Source organism: Hylobates moloch, unplaced genomic scaffold (assembly GCF_009828535.3).
Source record: "Hylobates moloch isolate HMO894 unplaced genomic scaffold, HMol_V3 SCAFFOLD_1, whole genome shotgun sequence".
NCBI classification, from domain to species: Eukaryota; Metazoa; Chordata; class Mammalia; order Primates; family Hylobatidae; genus Hylobates; species Hylobates moloch.
The window spans coordinates 46266252-46283824 of NW_026652276.1; the positions used below are offsets into that span (position 1 = coordinate 46266252).

The window sequence follows — 17573 nt, forward strand, 5'->3', positions numbered from 1 at the left end:
AGTTGGCTGTAGTATTAAAGAATAATAGCAGGTTTCCCCTGCTATTATTTCTATATTTCTATATTTCCTCTGGGAAATTATAGATTGAAAAATATTAATGATTACCTTTTTAAAAATTATTATTTCAATAGTTTTTGAGGAAACAGGTGGTGTTTGGTTACATGGATAAATTCGTTAGTGGTGATTTCTGAGATTTTGGTGCACCCATCATCTAAACAGTGTACACTGTACCCAATGTGTAGTCTTTTATCCCTCACCCCCCTGCACCCCTTCCCCATTGAGTCTCCAGAGTCCATTATATCATTCTTATGCCTTTGCGTCCTCATAGTTTAGCTCCCACATATGAGTGGGAACATTCAATGTTTGGATTTCCATTCCTGAGTTACTTCACTTAGAATAATGGTCACCAACTCCATCCACGTTGCTGCGAATGCTGTTATTTTATTCCTTTTTAGTAGTATTCCATGATGTGTGTGTGTGTGTGTATGTATACACACACACACACACACATATATAAAACATTTTTTTATCCACTTATTGATTGATGAGCATTTAGGCTGGTTCTGTATTTTTACAATTGTGAATTTTGCTGCTATAAACGTGTGTGCAAGTGTCTTTTTTATATATAATGACTTCCTCTGGGCAGATACCGGGTAATGGGATTGCTTCATCGAATGATAGTTCTATCTTTAGTTCTTTAAGGAATCTCCATACTGTTTTCTATAGTCGTTGTAGTAGTTTACATTCCCACTAGCCGTGTAAAAGTGTTCCCTTTTCAACACATCCATGCCAGCATCTATTATTTTTTGATTTTTAAGTTATGGCCATTCTTGCAGGAGTAAAGTGGTATTGCATTGTGGTTTTGATTTGCATTTCCCCGATAGTTAGGGATGTTGAGTATTTTTTCATATGCTTGTTGGCCATTTGCATGTCTTCTTTTGAAAATTGTCTATTCATGTCCTTAGCCCACTTTTGATGGGATTTTTTTCTTCCTGATTTTTTGAGTTCCTTATAGATTCTGGATATTAGTCCTCTGTCAGATGCATAGTTTGTGAATTTATTCTCCCACTCTGTGGGTTGTCTGTTTTCTCTGCTGATTACTTCTTTTGCTGTGCAGGAGCTTTTTAGTTTAATTAGGTCCCATCTATTTATCTTTGTTTCTGTTGCATGTACTTTTGGATTCTTGATCATGAACTCTTTGCCTAAGCTAATATCCAGAAGTTTTTCTGATGTAATCTTCTAGAATTTTTGTGGTTTCCGATCTTAGATTTAAGTCTTTGATCCATCTTGAGTTGATTTTTGTATAAGGTGAGAGATAACCATTATGTTTTGGCATGCATTGTTGACGAGAACCCTATGTGACTTTATTTGTCGTTATTTTGTTGGTAATCTGTCTTGGTTCTCTCTAACCTTTTTTGGGGGGGAACATTTTATTTTCAAAGCCTCACAGATAGGCTTTTTTTTCCTTTTTTTTAAAAAAAGCTTTATTGAGAGATAATTCACATGCCACTAAATTCATCTATGTTAAATGTAAATGTATGTTAAATGTAAAATTTGTAAATTTAGTGAATTTTTGTAGTTGCACAACGTTCACCAAAATCCAGCTTTAGAATACTTGTGTGATTCACAAAAGTTTCCACTTGCCATTTCGATTAATCCTCTTGCCCACTGGTTGCCCCAGGCAATCGCTAGTCTTCTATCTCTATACCTTTACCTTTTCTAAAATTTCATATAACTGCAATCATATATTTATTTCTGAGGTTTATTCATGGCGTTTATTGTGTTTGGATTTTGACTATCATGAATGATGCTGCTGTGAACATTTGCATGCACGTCTTCTTGTGAACATACATTTTCATTTCTCCTGGGCAGATAGCTGGGTATAGAATGGGGAGTTGTATAGTAGGTGTATGTTCAACTTTTTAAGACATGCCAAATTGTTTTCCAAGCTGCTGTACATTTTCTATTCCTACAAACAATAAATGAAGAAGTTTCCAGTTTCTCCATCTTGCCCACATTTTGTTTTTATTTTATTTTGTTTTGACACTGTAGCCATTCTAGTAGATGTGTTTTATCTTATTATGGCTTTAAGTTGATTTCCCTAATGACTAACATTGGGTATCATTTTTTGTGCTTGTTTGGCATTCATGTATCTTCTTTGATGAGGTGCCTATTTAAATATTTGGCCCATTTTTTTATTGGGTAGTTTGCTGCTGCTCTATGCATTGGAAGAGTTCTTTATATATGTCCTTTACAAGTCCATTTCAGATATCTTTTGCAAATATTATCTCCCAGTTTGTGCCTTATCTTTTCACACTATTGGTACAAAATAATTTTATATATTTATGGGATACATGTAATATTTCAATATATGTATACAATCAAATCAGGGTAATTGGGATATCTGTCCCCTCAAATATTTATTATTTCTTTGTGCAGATAACTCTTTGATATACTTATTTTCTTTATTTTGAATATATACCCAGCAATAGGATTTCTGGATCATATAGTATTCTGTAATTACTTTTGCAACAACCTAATAATTCTACGTTTAGTTTTTAAAGGAACTTCCATAGTGTTTTCTATATTGGCTGTACTAATTTACATTCCCACCAACAATGTGTGTGAATTCTCTTTCTCTACATCCTTGCCCACATCTGTTATTTTTTGTCTTTTTGATAATAGCCATTTTAACTGGGGTAAGATAATATCTCATTGTGGTTTTGCTTTGCATTTCCGTGATCATTAGAGATGTTGAGCAAGTTTTCACACATCTGTTGGCCATATGTACGTCTTCTTTGGAGAAATATCTATTCAGATCATTTGTCCATTTTTAATCAAATTATTATTATTATTATTATTTGTTGTTGTTGAGTTGAGTTCCTTATATATTCTGGTTATTAATCCCTTATCCCTTGTGTATGGATAGTTTGCAAATATTTTCTCCCATTCTGTGGGTTGTCTCTTCATTCTGTTGATTGTTTCTTTTGCTGTGCAAATATTTTTAGCTTGATATAATCTTGTTTTTTCTTTTGTTGCTTATGCTTTTGAGGTCTTACCCCAAAAACTCTTTGCCCAGGCCAATCTCCTGAAGCATGTTTCCAGTGTTTTCTTGTAGTACTTTCATAGTTTCAGGTCTTAGATTTAAGTCGTTAATCCATTTTCATTTTATTTTTGTAGATAGTGAGAGATAGAGGTCTAGTTTTATTCTTCTGCATATGGATACCCAGTTTCCCCAGCACCATTTATTGAAGAGGCTGTCCCTTCCCCAATGTATGTTCTTGGCACCTTTGTCAAAAATGAGTTAAATATAAATGCATGGATTTATTTATGCTTTCTCTAATCTTTTCCATAGGTCTAAGTGTCTGTTTTTATGTCGGCATTATGCTGTTTTGGTTACTAAAGCTTTGTACTGTATTTTGAAGTCTGGTAGTGTGATTCCTCCATTTTTGGTCATTTTGTTTTTGTTGTTGTTAAGGATTAGGGCTATTTGGGGTCTTTTGTGATTCCATATAAATTTTAGGATTGTTTTTTCTATGTCTGTGAATAGTGTCATTTGTATTTTGATAGGGAGTGTATTGAACATATAGATTGCTTTGGGCAGTATGGACATTTTAACAATAATAATTTTTCCAATCCATGATTGCTTTGCGTTTTTTAAGGGATTTTCTTCAATTTGTTTTTTTCAGTGTTTTATATTTTTCATTGTAGAGATCTTTCATTTTTTGATTAAATTTCTTCCTAGGTAATTAGTTTCTTAGCTGTTATAAATTGGATTGCTTTCTTTTTCTGAATGTTTGCTATTGGTATATTGAAATGCTACTGAGTTTTGTATGTTGATTTTGTATCTTGCAACTTTGCTGAATTCATTTATCAGTTCTAACAATTTTTGGGTAGAGTCCTTTTTTTTCTTTCTAAATATAAGATCATGTCATTTGCAAACAAGAACAATTTGACTTCTACCTTTCCAGTTAGGATGCCTTTCTTTATCTTGAATAATTGTTCTGGCTAAGACTTCTGGTACAATGTTGAATAAAAGTGGTGAAAGTGGCAACCTTCTCTTGTTCCAGATCTTAGAGAAAACTATTTTAATTTATCCCCATTTAGTATGATGAAAGCTGCGGATTTGTCATATATGGCCTTTATTGTTTTGTGGTATATTCCTTCTGTACCAAGGTTGTGGAGAGTTTTTTCACAAGGGCATGTTGAATTTTATCAAATGCTTCTTCCACATCTATGAAGATGATTGTATGGTTTCTCTTTCTTTGGTTGATGTGGTGTATCACATATATTGATTTATGAATGTTGAACCATCCTTGCATTCCCAGAATAAATCCCCCTTGATTGTGGTATATTATCTTTTTGGTGTATTATTGGATTTGGTTTTAGTATTTTGGTGAGGATTTTTGTGTCAGGTCATCAGGAATATTGACCTGTAGTTTTCTCCTTTTGTTGTATCCTTATCTGATTTTGGTATCAAGGTAATGCTTACCTTGTAGAATGAGTTAGGAAAAATTCTTTTCTCTTCAAGTTTTTGGAATAGTTTGAGAAGAATTGGTGTTAATACTTTAAAATTTTCATAGAGTTCAGCAGTAAAGTTATCCAGTGTTGGGCTTTTCTTTTTGGGGAAACTTTTTATTACTAATTCAATCTCATTACTTATTATTTGTGCAAATAATTTTATTACTGATTCAATCTCATTACTCATTATTTGTCTATTTCTTCCCTGGTTCAATATTGGTAGGTTATATGGTTCTAGGGATGTGTCTATTTTTTCTAGGTTTTTGAATTTATTGTTGTGTAGTTGTCGATCATAATAGTCTCTAATGTTTTTTTTTATTCTAGTTAGTGGTTTGTCAATTTTATTTATCTTTTTAAAAAACTAAATTTTAAAAACTTTTTTTTGTCTCTTTTTTTTTTTTTTGAGGCAGAAACTCACTCTGTTGAGTACAGTGATGTAACCTAGGCTCACTCCAACCTCCACCTCCTGGGTTCAAGTGCTTCTCATGCCTCAACCTCCTAAGTAGCTGAGATAACAGGCACACACCACCACCCCCAGCTAATTTTTTCTATTTTTAGCAGAGGTAGGGTTTTGCCACATTGGCCAGGCTAGTCTCTAACTCCTGGCCTCAAGTGATCCAGCTGTCTTGGCTTCCCAAAGTGCTGGGATTATGGGCGTGAACCACTGCACTTGGATTTTGGTCTCTTTTATTTAGTTCTGGTCTTTATTATTTCTTCTACTAATTTTGGATTTGATTTGTTCTTGCTTTTCTATTTCCTTAAGGTATGTTTTTATGTTGTTTATTTGAAATCTATTTTTTACAGGTTTCTTACTATAAACTTCCTTTTTAGCACTGCTTTTGCTGTATTCCATAGGTTTTAGTATACTATGTTTTCATTTTTATTTGTTTCAAGAAATTTTTTATTTCCGTCTTAATTTTTTCATTGATCCAGTGGTTCTTCATGAGCTTGGTATTTAATGTCCCTGTATTTGTACTGTTTTCAAAGTTCCTCTTGCTATTGGTTTCTAGTTTTACTTCATTGTGTCCGATTTGATTTTTTTACATTTGCTGAGACTTGTTTTGTGGCCTAACATATGGTCTAACCTGGAGTATGTTCCATGCACTGATGAGAAGAATGCATATTTTGTAGCTATTGAAAGGAACATTTTGTAAATGTTTATTAGGTCTATTTGGTCTACAGTGTGGTTTAGGTTCAGCGTTTCTTTGTTGATTTACTCTCTAGATGATCTGTCCAATGCTGAAAGTGGGGAATTAAATTCCCTTTCTATTATTGTATTGGTCTATGTCTCTCCTTAACTTTAATAATATTTTCTTTATATATCTGAATGCTCCAGTATTGAGTGGGTATATATTTATAATTAGATCTACTTGGTGAATTGATCCCTTTTCATTATATAATGATCTCCTTTATCTCTTTGTATGTTTTTTTACTTAAAGTCTATTTTGTCTGATAGAAGTATAGTGACTACTTCATCTGTAAAGACACACATAAACTAAAAGTGAAGATACACCATGCAAATTCTAAACCTGTTTTTGGTTCCCATTTGCATGGAATATCTTCATTTTTAGTCTATATGTGTACCTTAACAGGTGAAGTGAGTTTCTTGTCAGCAGCATATAGTTGGGTTTTTTTTTTTTAATCAACTCAACTAGTCTGTATCTTTTAATTAGGGGAATTTAAACTGTTTATATATATATTAAAGGTTGTTATTAATAGGTGAGGGCTTACTCCTGTCATTTTAATGATTGTTTTCTGGTGGTTTTATATGGCCTTTGTTCTCCTCTTACTGCTTACCTTTGTGATTTGGTGTTCTTCTGTAATAGTATTGCTTGATTCCTTTTTCTCATTTGTGTGTCTGCTCTTCTAGTGAATTTTATACTTTAGTGTGTTTTCATGATGGTAGATATCATCCTTTTGCTTCCAGATGTAGATCTCTCTTAACAATTTCCTGTAGGACCTGTTTAGTGGTGGTGAATTTGCTCAGTTTTTATTTGTTAGGGAGTCTTTATTTCTCTTCACTTCTGAAGGATAGCTTTGCTAAGTATAGTATTCTTGGTTGACAGTTTTTTTTGTTTTAGCACTTTGAATATATAGTCTTATTCTGTCTTGGTCTTTAAGGTTTCTGCTGATAAATATGCTGTTTTTTGGTTGACAATTCCCTTATATGTCACTTGACAAGAAAATTTTACAGCAAGTTTTCTTGTGCTGTTTTCAGAATTCTTTGTCTTTGACTTTTGACAGATTAACTATATATGTTGTGCCACAGAGAGGAACTTTTTGGATTGAATCTATTTGTGGATTTTTCTTAGTTTTGTATTTCTAGATGTTTATATCTCTTCTAAGTCTTGGGAAGTTTTCAGTTATTATCTCATTAAATTAATTTTCTATGCTTTTTCCCATCTTTTCTCCTTCTGGAACTCGCCAAATTTCAGTATTTGTTTGCTTGATGGTATCCCATATGCCCCTCAGGCTTTCTTCATTGTTTTTGATTCATTTTTGTTGTCTCCCTGGGTTATTTCAAAATACCTGTCTTCAAGTTAAAAAATTCTTTCTTCTACTTGATCTAGTCCATTGCAGAAACTCATGATTTTATTTTTTATTTTGTCCATTGAATTCTTCAGTTTCAGGATTTCTGTTTGGTTCTTTTTTGTGACATCTATCTTTTCATTAAATTTCTAATTCAGATTATGAGTTTTTCTGATTTGTTTGTGTTGTTTATATGTGTTCTCTTGTATCTTGCTGAGTTTTCTTGAGATCATTATTTTTAATTCCTTTTCAGGCGCTTTTTAAATTTCCTTTTCTTTGGGGCTTGTTGGTAGAGAATTATTGTGTTCCTTTGCAGGCGTTGTGTTTCCTTGATTTTTTCATGTTTCTGTGGTCCTTATGTTGATATCTGTGCATCTCTTATAACCGTCACTTCTTCCAATTTTATGAAGTAGCTTCCATAGGAAAATACTTTTTCTTGTGAATGTATCAATATGTTAACTGGGTGGGGTGCTTTGGCTTTGGTTCTGGGTGGACACCATAGTGTAATGTTCATATGATTACTTTGATTGTATTTAATATCAGTAGTGTCTGCAAATTACTTAGTGGCTAGGCTGTGGGTTTTTGTGGAGGCTGTGATGAGGCTTTGCTAAGGACAGGGATACCAGGTAGGCTAGTCCTTAGGTCCCTAGTTGGTGCGTGGGGGCACTGGCAGGGGATTTGGTATGACTCATGGAGGGCAGTATCTGGGTCCCAGGAGGAGTGTGTCGGTGCTGGCAATGGTGACAGTGGGCTAGGTAGACTGGTCCTTGGTTTCCTGGGTGGCATGTATGGGCACTGGCAGTGTTGAGCCCTGGGAATGCCAGTCCTTAGGTCTCTAGGCAGAGCATGTGGGCACTAGTAGGCAAGGAGATCTGCTCTTTGGGGCCCAGATGGGTTGCGTAGATGCCAGCAATAGTGAAGGCAGGTTGGTCCTTGAGTGCTAGAATGGATCACACCCAGAGTATTGGTGTCGGCCACAGGCCAGCTGGAAAGGTCCAGGGTGGGGCAGGTGGGCACTGGCAGCGTCTGCAGTGGGGTGGGCAGGCTGGTCCCTGGACCCCCAGGTGGGACACACAGTGGCCCTGCTGATGAGGGGGCACGGTCATTGTTGGTGGCAGTGGCCCCAGGTAGACTGCTCTTAGGCTCTGGGGAGTACACACTTTGGTTCCCAATACCTTGGGGGAAGACTCCTTGATGTGCTGGACTGCCTATTCCTTGGGTAGTAGGACACTGCATGAACTTGGGTGCTGATGGTGTGGCTCCCCATGGGGTTCAGCCAATGCCATGCTATTGTAGCCCTCTGGGTGGATGTAGGGGGATGTCAGTGGGGCCTTAAGAATGTGGAGGCCAGGCACGGTGGCTCATGCCTGTAATCCCAGAACTTTGAGAGGCTGAGGCGGGCAGATCACCTGAGGTCAGGAGTTCAAGACTAGCCTGGCCCACATGGTGAAACCCTGTCCCTACTAAAAATACAAAAAAATTAGCTGGGCATGGTGTCGGGCACCTATAATTCCAGCTACTTGGGAGGCTGAGGCAGGAGAATTGCTTGAACTCAGGAGGCAGAGGTTTCAGTGAGCTGAGATCACACCATTGCACTCCAGCCTGGGCAACAAGAGTGAAACTCTGTCTGAAAAAGACAAACAAACAAACAAAAAGAATGTGGAGATGCAGGTACTATTGTACCAAGGGCAGGGTATAATCCTGTGGTGTTGGCTCTGCTCTCAAAATGGTGCAGTGCTATAGCAGCTTGGGTTCCAGAAGTGGGATTTAGCCCAAGTTCCCTTTCTGGATCAATGCAGTTGTGGGTGCTCCATGCAGCACCCTATGCTAGGCTCAGGGATTCTGAGAGCCAACAGGCTTTTTTGTATCTAGGACCGCAGGTTTCTTTGGTGGAAATGTGAGCAGCTGGGAAATATCTCACTTACAATGCTCCTGTAATGGAGCATTCCTCTGGCTCTGGGCTGAACTGGCCTACTGCCCTACTTTCCTCTCTACATTGCCATCTTGAGCTTTCCATGCCTCAGAGGGTCCCTGTTTTTTCTCTGCTGGATTCCAGTGTTCTCCCCTAGATGCTCTACTTGATGTGTGTTTATGTACTTGCTGTTTTGGTCCTTCTTTATAGAGAAGATAGGCACTGGGTGCCTCTCTTCAACTACTTCATAAAATCATTCTTGAGAGCAGTTTGGCAGTAAACATGACAGTCTTCTGTTATCTTCTCTTCTCCTTTGTTGATTTAGTTTTCTTCCTCCAACAAATCCAAAGTGCCTTAGAGGTGGTGAAAAGACTCATCAGACTTCATACACTAGAAGGTGATGCAACAATGGTTGCAGGTTATATCAATATTTTTTGAAAATAAAAAGTTTTACATTTTGTTAAAATATAATTTATCAATTTTCCTTTTGTTGTTCATACTTTTGGAGTCATATAAATCTTTTCCTAATACAAATTCTCAAAGATTTCCTCCTATATTTTCTTCTGGAAGTCTTATAGGGTTTTTTTTTTTTTTTTTTTTTTTTTTTTGGAGATGGAGTCTTTGTCTGTCACCCAGGCTGGAGTGCAGTGGTGTGATCTTGGCTCACTGCAACCTCCACCTCCCAGGTTCAAGCGATTTTCCTACCTCAGCCTCTCAAGTACCTGGGATTACAGGTGTGCACCACCACAAGCAGCTAATTTTTGTGTTTTTAGTATAGATGAGGTTTCACCATGTTGGTCAGGCTGGTCTCAAACTCCTGACCACGGGTGATCCATTTGCCTCGGCCTCCCAAAGTGCTGGGATTACAGGCATGAACCACTGTGCCTGGCCTAGGTTTTTAAAAATAATTTTAACTCTTACATTTACATGCGTGATACATTTCAACTTCATTTTTGTCTATGGTGTAAGGTGTGGTTTGAGGTTCAATTTTTTGGCATATAAATGTTCAAAGGTTTCAACCCCTAATCCCTTGAATTACCTTGGCATAGTTGTGGAAAATAATTTGACCATATACAAGGGGCTGTTTCTGTTCCATTGATCTATATGTTTATTTTTACACCAGTACCATACTTACCTTGATTACTTTAGCTTCATAGTAAGTTTTGAAATTAGATAGTTTAAGCCCTCAAAATTTATTCTTCTTTTTCAAAATTATTTTGGGTGTTTTAGGTCTTTTGCATTTCTACATACATTTAGAGATCAGCTTGTCAGATTTTGCAAAGGAAAAATGCCTACTGGGACTTAGAAACCATTGCATTGAGACTATGAATCAATTTTTGGAGAATTGTCATTTCCGTTATACTGAGTTGCCTAGTCCATGAACATGTTATTTCTCTCCACTTATTTAGATCTTTGGTTGCTCTCAGCACTTTATATACATTTTTGTGTAGAAATCTTGCCCTTCTTTTTAAAAATGTAATTCCATTAAAAATTTTATTGTGAATGAAATTATTGAATTTTATATTCTGGTTGTTCTTTGCCAGTATATAGAAAAATCAATTGATTTTTGCTTGTTGGCCTTATATTTTTGAGACCTTACTAAACTTACTTATTTTAGAGCTTTTAAAAGTTCCTTAGAATTTCCTATACATACGATCATGCTGTATGCAAGTAAAAACAATTTTATTTCTTCATTTCCAACTTGGATGCTCTTCTTTTTATATCCTTTTTGCACTTATTAGGTCCTTTGGTATATTATTGAAAAGAATTGGTGAGAGTGGAATTCTTAGTCTAAGGGAGAAAGCATTCAGATTTTCACATTAATGTGAAATGTTAGTTGTAGGTTTTTAAGACACTTTGTGGAGAAAGGGAACCCTTGTACAGTGTTGGTGAGAATGTAAATTAGTGCAGCCATTATGGAAAACTGTATGAATATTTGTCAAAAAAAAAACCTAATAGAATTACCATATGATCTAGCAATCTCATTTTTGGGTATTCACCCAAAAGATTTGAAATTAGTATATTCAAAAGACATCTGCATGCCCATGTTCATTTCAGCACTGTTTATAATAGCTGAGTTATGTAATCAACCTGACTGTCCATCAGCAGATGAATAGATTAAAAAAAATGTGGTATATATACACAAAGGAATACACTTCAGCCTTAAAAAAGGGAAATTTTGTCATTTAACTTGGATGGAATTGAAGAACATTATGCTAAGTGATATAAGATAGGTACAGAGAGACAAATATGCATGTTCTCATGTGTTTAATTTAAAATACTCGAACTAAAAGAAGCAGAGAGTAGAATGGTTGTTACCAGAGGCTGGAGGGAGGCAGGGGGAATGGGGAGATGATGGTTAAAGGCTACAAAGACTTAATTAGACAGGGGTAAGTTTTGTTTTTTTCTTTAAAACGTGTTGTACAACATGGTAAATATAGTAAATGTATTGTACATTTCAAAATCTTTGAGAGTAAATTTCATAAATTCTCCACACAAAGTGTTAAGTATTTGAGGTGATGGATATGTTAATTAGCTTTAATTATTCCACATTGTATTCATAAATCATAACACTACTTTTTACCTTATAATCGTATACAACTATAAATCATCAATTTACAGTTAAATTACATATTAAATAATTAAATGAAGAAAAATAATACAACGTGGGCTCAAAAAATATGTAAAGGAAATAGAAAGATATCTTTTATCACTTCCTTTCCACATTTGCTGAGAGATTTTATCATGAATGAATCCTGGATTTTTGTTAAATGCTTTTTCTGTGTCTATTGAGGTGATCATTTGGTTTTTGTCCTTTATTCTATTAGTGTGCTATATTACATTAGTTGCTTTTTATATATTAGTGCAACTTTGCATTCCTCTCACTTAGTCATTGTGTGTAATCCTTTTAATATGTTGCTGGATTTGATTTGCTAATATTTTGTTAGAGATTTTTTAGTTTATATTCATGAATGATATGGCCCTGTAGTTTTCTTGTGATATTGTTGTCTAGCTTTGATATCAGGCCACTAATGGCCTCATAAAAAGAGTTGGGAAGTGTTTTTACCTCTTCTATTTTCTGAAAGAATCTGTATAGAATTGGTATTATTTCCTCCTTGTTTGATCAAATTCATTAGTGAAGCCATCTGGACTTGAACTTTTCTTGGTTGGAAAGTTAATTACTAATTCAATTAGTGTACTTGATACAGATCTAATCAGATTTTCTGTTGTTTATTGGGTCATATTTGATCCTTTTTTGCCTTTTGGGAATGTATTCTTTTTATGTAATTTGTTGGCAGAAAGCTGTTCAGATAACCTCCTTGTTTTCAGCCTTCCTACTCATTCTCTCCTTTGGTGTCTGCCAACCGTGATACCAGAGCCTTTTCTAGTGGTCTCCCAGGCAGATTGTTTTCCTTCCTGTATGAGTTTTGGGCTGTGGTGTTTTAAACTCTGTTTCATCTGTCCTCTCTTTTATGGTTTGGCTCTGTGTCCCCACCCAAATCTCATCTTGAATTGCACTCCCATAATTCCCATATGTTGTGGAAGGGACCTGGTGGGACATAATTGAATCATGGGGGTGGTTTCTCCCATACTGTTCTCCTGGTAATGAATAAGTCTCACGAGATCTGATGGTTTGATAAGGGGAAACCCATTTCACTTGGTTCTCATTTCTCTCTCTTGCTACCACACCTAAGAAGTACCTTTTGCCTTCTGCCATGATTGTGAGACTTCCCTAACCACATGGAACTGTAAGTTCTATTAAACCTATTTCTTTTGTAAATTGCCCAGTCTCGGGTATGTCTATCAGCAGCATGAAAATGGACTAATACAGTAAATTGGTACCAGTATAGTGGGGTGTTGCTGAAAAGATACACAAAAATGTGGAAGCAACTTTGGAACTGGGTAAAAGGCAGAGATTGGAACAGTTTGGAAGGCTCAGAAAAAAATAGGAAAATGTGGGAAAGTTGGGAACTTCCTAGAGACTTGTTGAATGGCTTTGACCAAAAGCCTGATAGTAATATGGACAATAAGATCCAGGCTGAGGTGGTCTCAGATGGAGATGAGGAACTTGTTGGGAACTGGAGCAAAAGTGACTCTTGTTATGTTTTAGCAAAGAGACTGGTGGCATTTTGCCCCTGCCCTAGGGATTTGTGGAACTTTGAACTTGAGAGATGATTTAAGGTATCTGGTGGAAGAAATTTCTAGGCAGCAAAGCATTCAAGCGGTGACTTAGGTGATGTTAAAGGCATTCAGTTTCATGAGAGATGCAGTGCATAAAAATTTGCAACCTGACAATACGATAGGAAAAAAAAATCTTATTTTCAGAGGAGAAATTAAAGCCAGCTGCAGAAATTTGCGTAAGTAAGGAGGAGCCAAATGTTAATCCCCAAGACAATGGGAAAAATGTCTCCAGGGCTTGTCAGAGGTCTTCATGGCAGCCCCTCCCATCACAGGCCCAGAAGCCCAGGAGAAAATGGTTCTGTGGGCCAGACCCAGGGTCCCCGTGCTGTATGCAAGCTAGGGACTTGGTACCCTGTGTCCCAGCCATTCCAGCTGTGGTTGAAAGGGGCCAACGTGGAGCTTGGGCCGTGGCTTAAGAGGGTGCAAGCCTCAATCCTTGGCAGCTTCCATGTGGTGTTGAGCTTGCAGGTGCACAGAAGTCAAGAATTGGGCTTTGGGAACCTTCACCTAGATTTCAGAGGATGTATAGAAATGCCTGGATGCCCAGGCAAAAGTTTCCTGCAAGGGCAGGGCCCTCATGGAGAACCTCTGATATAGCAGGGCAGAAGGGAAATGTGGGGTCAGAGCCCCCACACAGAGTTCCTACTGGGGCACCACCTAGTGGAGCTGTGAGAAAAGGACCACTGTCCTTCAGACCCCAGAGTGGTAGATCCACTGACAGCTTGCACCATTTGTCTGGAAAAGCTGCAGACACTCAACACCAGTCTGTGAAAGCAGCTAAGAGTGAGGCTGTACCCTGTAAAGCCACAGGGCACAGATGCCCAAGACCATGGGAACCTACCTCTTGCATCAGCATGACCTGGATGAGAGACCTGGAGTCAAAGGAGATCATTTTGGAGCTTGAAAATTTTACTGCCCTGCTGGATTTTGGACTTGCATGGGCTCTGTAACCACTTTGTCTTGGCCAGTTTCTCCCATCTGGAATGGCTGTATTTACCCAATACCTGTACCCCAATTATATCTAGGAAGTAACTAGCTTGTTTTGACTTTATATGCTCATAGGTGGAAGGGACTTGCCTTGTCTCAGATGAGACTCTGGACTGTGGACTTTTGGGTTAATGCTGAAATGAGTTAAGACTTTGGGAGACTGTTGGGAAGGTATGATTGGTTTTGAAATGTGAAGACATGAGATTTGGAGGGGCCAGGGGTAGAATGACATGGTTTGGCTCCATGCCCCCACCCAAATTGCATCTTGAATTGTACTCCCATAATTACCACATGTTGTGAGAGGGACCCAGTGGGAGATAATTGAATCATGGGGGCGGTTTCTCCCATATTATTCCCATGGTAGTGAGTAAGTCTCATGGGATCTGATGGTTTGATAAGGGGAAACCCCTTTCCCTTGGCTCTCACTTCTCTGTCTTTCTGCTATCATGTAAGAAGTGGCTTTCGCCTTCTGCCGTGATTGTGAGGCCTCCCTAACCACATGGAACTGTAAGTCCATTAAACCTTTTTCTTTTTTAAATTGCCCAGTCTCAGGTATGTCTTTATCAACAGTGTGAAAATGGACTAATATACTCTCCTTTTCAGGTTCCAGAAATTTGTGAAATATCTCCTTAGCTGATGACTTTTCTTCTAGTTTCTTCACAATTAATGGGTTAAAATTATTTCACTACCATTTTTTTTCAGGGCAATTTTAAAAAGGAATGCTCATGCCACCATCTTGAACCAAAAGCTTCTGCTGATTTTGTAAAGAGAAAAAAAATCAATATAGTTCTTTTCATTTTTGAGAAATAAAGTACATATTTTCTCTGTACCCAGGCCACTTGTCTCCTCTATTGATTGTTTTATTTCTGAATGGAATAAGCCTGGCTGTTTGGAAGCACATATTGATGGGCAAATTCTTCCTTTCATAGTTAATTAGCTGTATGACCAAGAGGAGGTTATTTAAACCTCTCTGACATTCAATTTCTTCATCTGTGAAATGGGAATAATTATGTCATTGTCTTCTTTAACAATAGGTGTGAGGATTATAAATAATATATGTGAAACTATTGAGAGCTTGAGTAGGTAATCAATAAAAAGCTGCCATTATTATTGCTCTCGGTGAGGAGCAATAATAACTGCTGGCCCTAGAATGATAGAATCATGGAGTTTTAGAGCTGAAAGGATCTTCATTCTCACTGGAAGAACTTCTACAGCCATTCCTACAACCCCCAACCTTCTACCTCCTCACCCACCCTTGCCCTGCTGCATCTTTCTAGGCAGGCATTATTCACACGGAGAATGAGGTTTGTTTGATTCTTAGAATTCAGTAAGGTAGGTAGGATGAGCATTTCTGCCATAAAACAAACAAACAAACAGTTACTGAGGTCATATGCTTTATAGTGGCAGAATCTGAACCCAGATTTCCTGATTCCTGAAATACGTTACTCCTGAGTTCTCTTCTGTATAGTCAACAATGTAATGAGAAGATTATATTTGTAGTTAGAATAATCAACCCTTTTCTCTCCATGTACTAAATACTTTGAGGATTTCTACTACTTTCATACTTGCATTCCCTCACTTAAGAAACATTTATTGATCACTAGCTATGTATTGAATTAAACTGAGACATTACCCAAAGCCTTGACTCTTTTATCTTGTCCGTATAATTGAAAAGAATATATAAAATTCACAAAACACTGGATTCCTGGATTTTCAAAAGATAAATAAGTTAGAAGATCTATTCTGGGTACCCACTTTGGTATGGTATCTCAGATATACTCAATGAACCTCGAGTCTCCCCTCACTGGGCAGTTAGTGGGAAGATGTATTTAATTATACAGCATCACTGACATGTATCCATTTTAGATGAAGTTGAGATCCAGAGAATGATACAGTCAATTATAAAGAGGTAAAGCTATCCCAGAACAACTTATTTTTTGAAAATGTGAACTATGCCTTTCTGCCCAGTGCATCCTCAGAACATGTCACAAAATGTGGCTCATATTTGGCATATATTTTGAATTGAATTATAGTTACAAACATTATTGTATTATATGAACACGTACCTAATAATAAATACATAGGCACATAAGAGCTTCCATGTCACTGATTGCTAACTTGTATGTCTATAGAAATCTGAGAAATGGCCTTTTGAAGAATATGTCTGTGCCTTCTGCAAAACTGTGTTTAAAGTACTTTCCATCAGTGTTCTTTTTAAAACTCATATTTATGAATAACCATACATATTTTAGGAATAATGCAAGAGTGTTCCTTTATAATTTCAAAGAAGAGAGAGCTTGATTCTTAAGTAATGAGGAAGAATAAGTAAAGGCCATCAAGAAGCGTGTGATTTCTGAATAGGTCTTGCAAGTAACTTCCAATATAATTGTCTGTGAATAAAGTATTTGGAGAGGAATATAGCACCAAACAAATGTGTATACTGTTTGTAAAATGTTCAACAATTCATTTTTCCTTATGATTTAATAGAAAATAGTCCTGGTGTTCTTATATCCATTGTTTTATGTTCTAACTGCCCCTTATCTACTTTTGAATAGTATGTTTATCGTTTTCTTAGGCAACAAGATGCTGACTTAGACTCAGCTGTCCCTGATGGAAGCACAATTCCAAAACCGACCGCTTCTGCTATAGAGAAAGACATCTTGGTAACTGGCCATTTCTTTTGTCAGTATAATTGAAAATGAAAGAAACACTTGAAGATAATTTTATACTTTTGAGATCACTCTGTGCTCCTCCTTTTTGAAACTCTGTGGACATAGGAATAAATACAGAGTTCTATAAAAAGGCTCTATGGGATTTATAGAAGAAATCATTCTCTCCCTTGCCACCTAAGACCACAATTTAAAAAAATTTCAAATCTACCTGCTCTCCATATTAAAGCCAGCTTCAGTCATACATAGCTTTACATGCCTTAATTTTTTATGAGAAATTATCCTATAATAATTATGTAATGTATATTTTACAAGGCATATTAATGTACTTTAGAAATAGTAATTCTTCAAGTATTTAAATAGATAATAATTTTAAAAAATGTAAATATCAAAGACAACACTGCTAATTCAAAAGTATTTTGACATTTAAATTTTTTCTAATAAGTGACTTGTAAAAATTTGTGAACATATATTGAAGTTAAATGTTCATTATTATAGAAATAAGTTGTTTTAAAATGAATATTTTATGAACACACACAATAGCAGCTATAAAATTATAGTATGGAATATTAATAGGCTAGTTGGAAATGTCCTAAATCCTATTGTATAATATTTTTGGAATTAATATATAGAGATACTGATTTGCTTACAGCTTTTAAGATCTACTTCTGATAATAATAAAAAGACAAAAACTAACAAATCATTTTTTAAAATTTACAAAACACTAATTCAGCATGGACTCTGTTAAGTACATCATGTATTTGGTAATATAA

General features: G+C 36.3%; 1 protein-coding gene across 1 annotated transcript in view; it reads left to right on the forward strand.

Moving 5' to 3' along the window:
• DNAH7 (dynein axonemal heavy chain 7) overlaps positions 1-17573 on the forward strand; it is a 330709-nt gene that overhangs the window by 14333 nt on the left and 298803 nt on the right. Inside the window, exon 5 of the mRNA XM_032755099.2 lies at positions 16707-16794. Within this exon, the coding sequence (XP_032610990.2) occupies positions 16707-16794 (88 nt within the window). The remainder of the gene's footprint in view (positions 1-16706; positions 16795-17573) is intronic.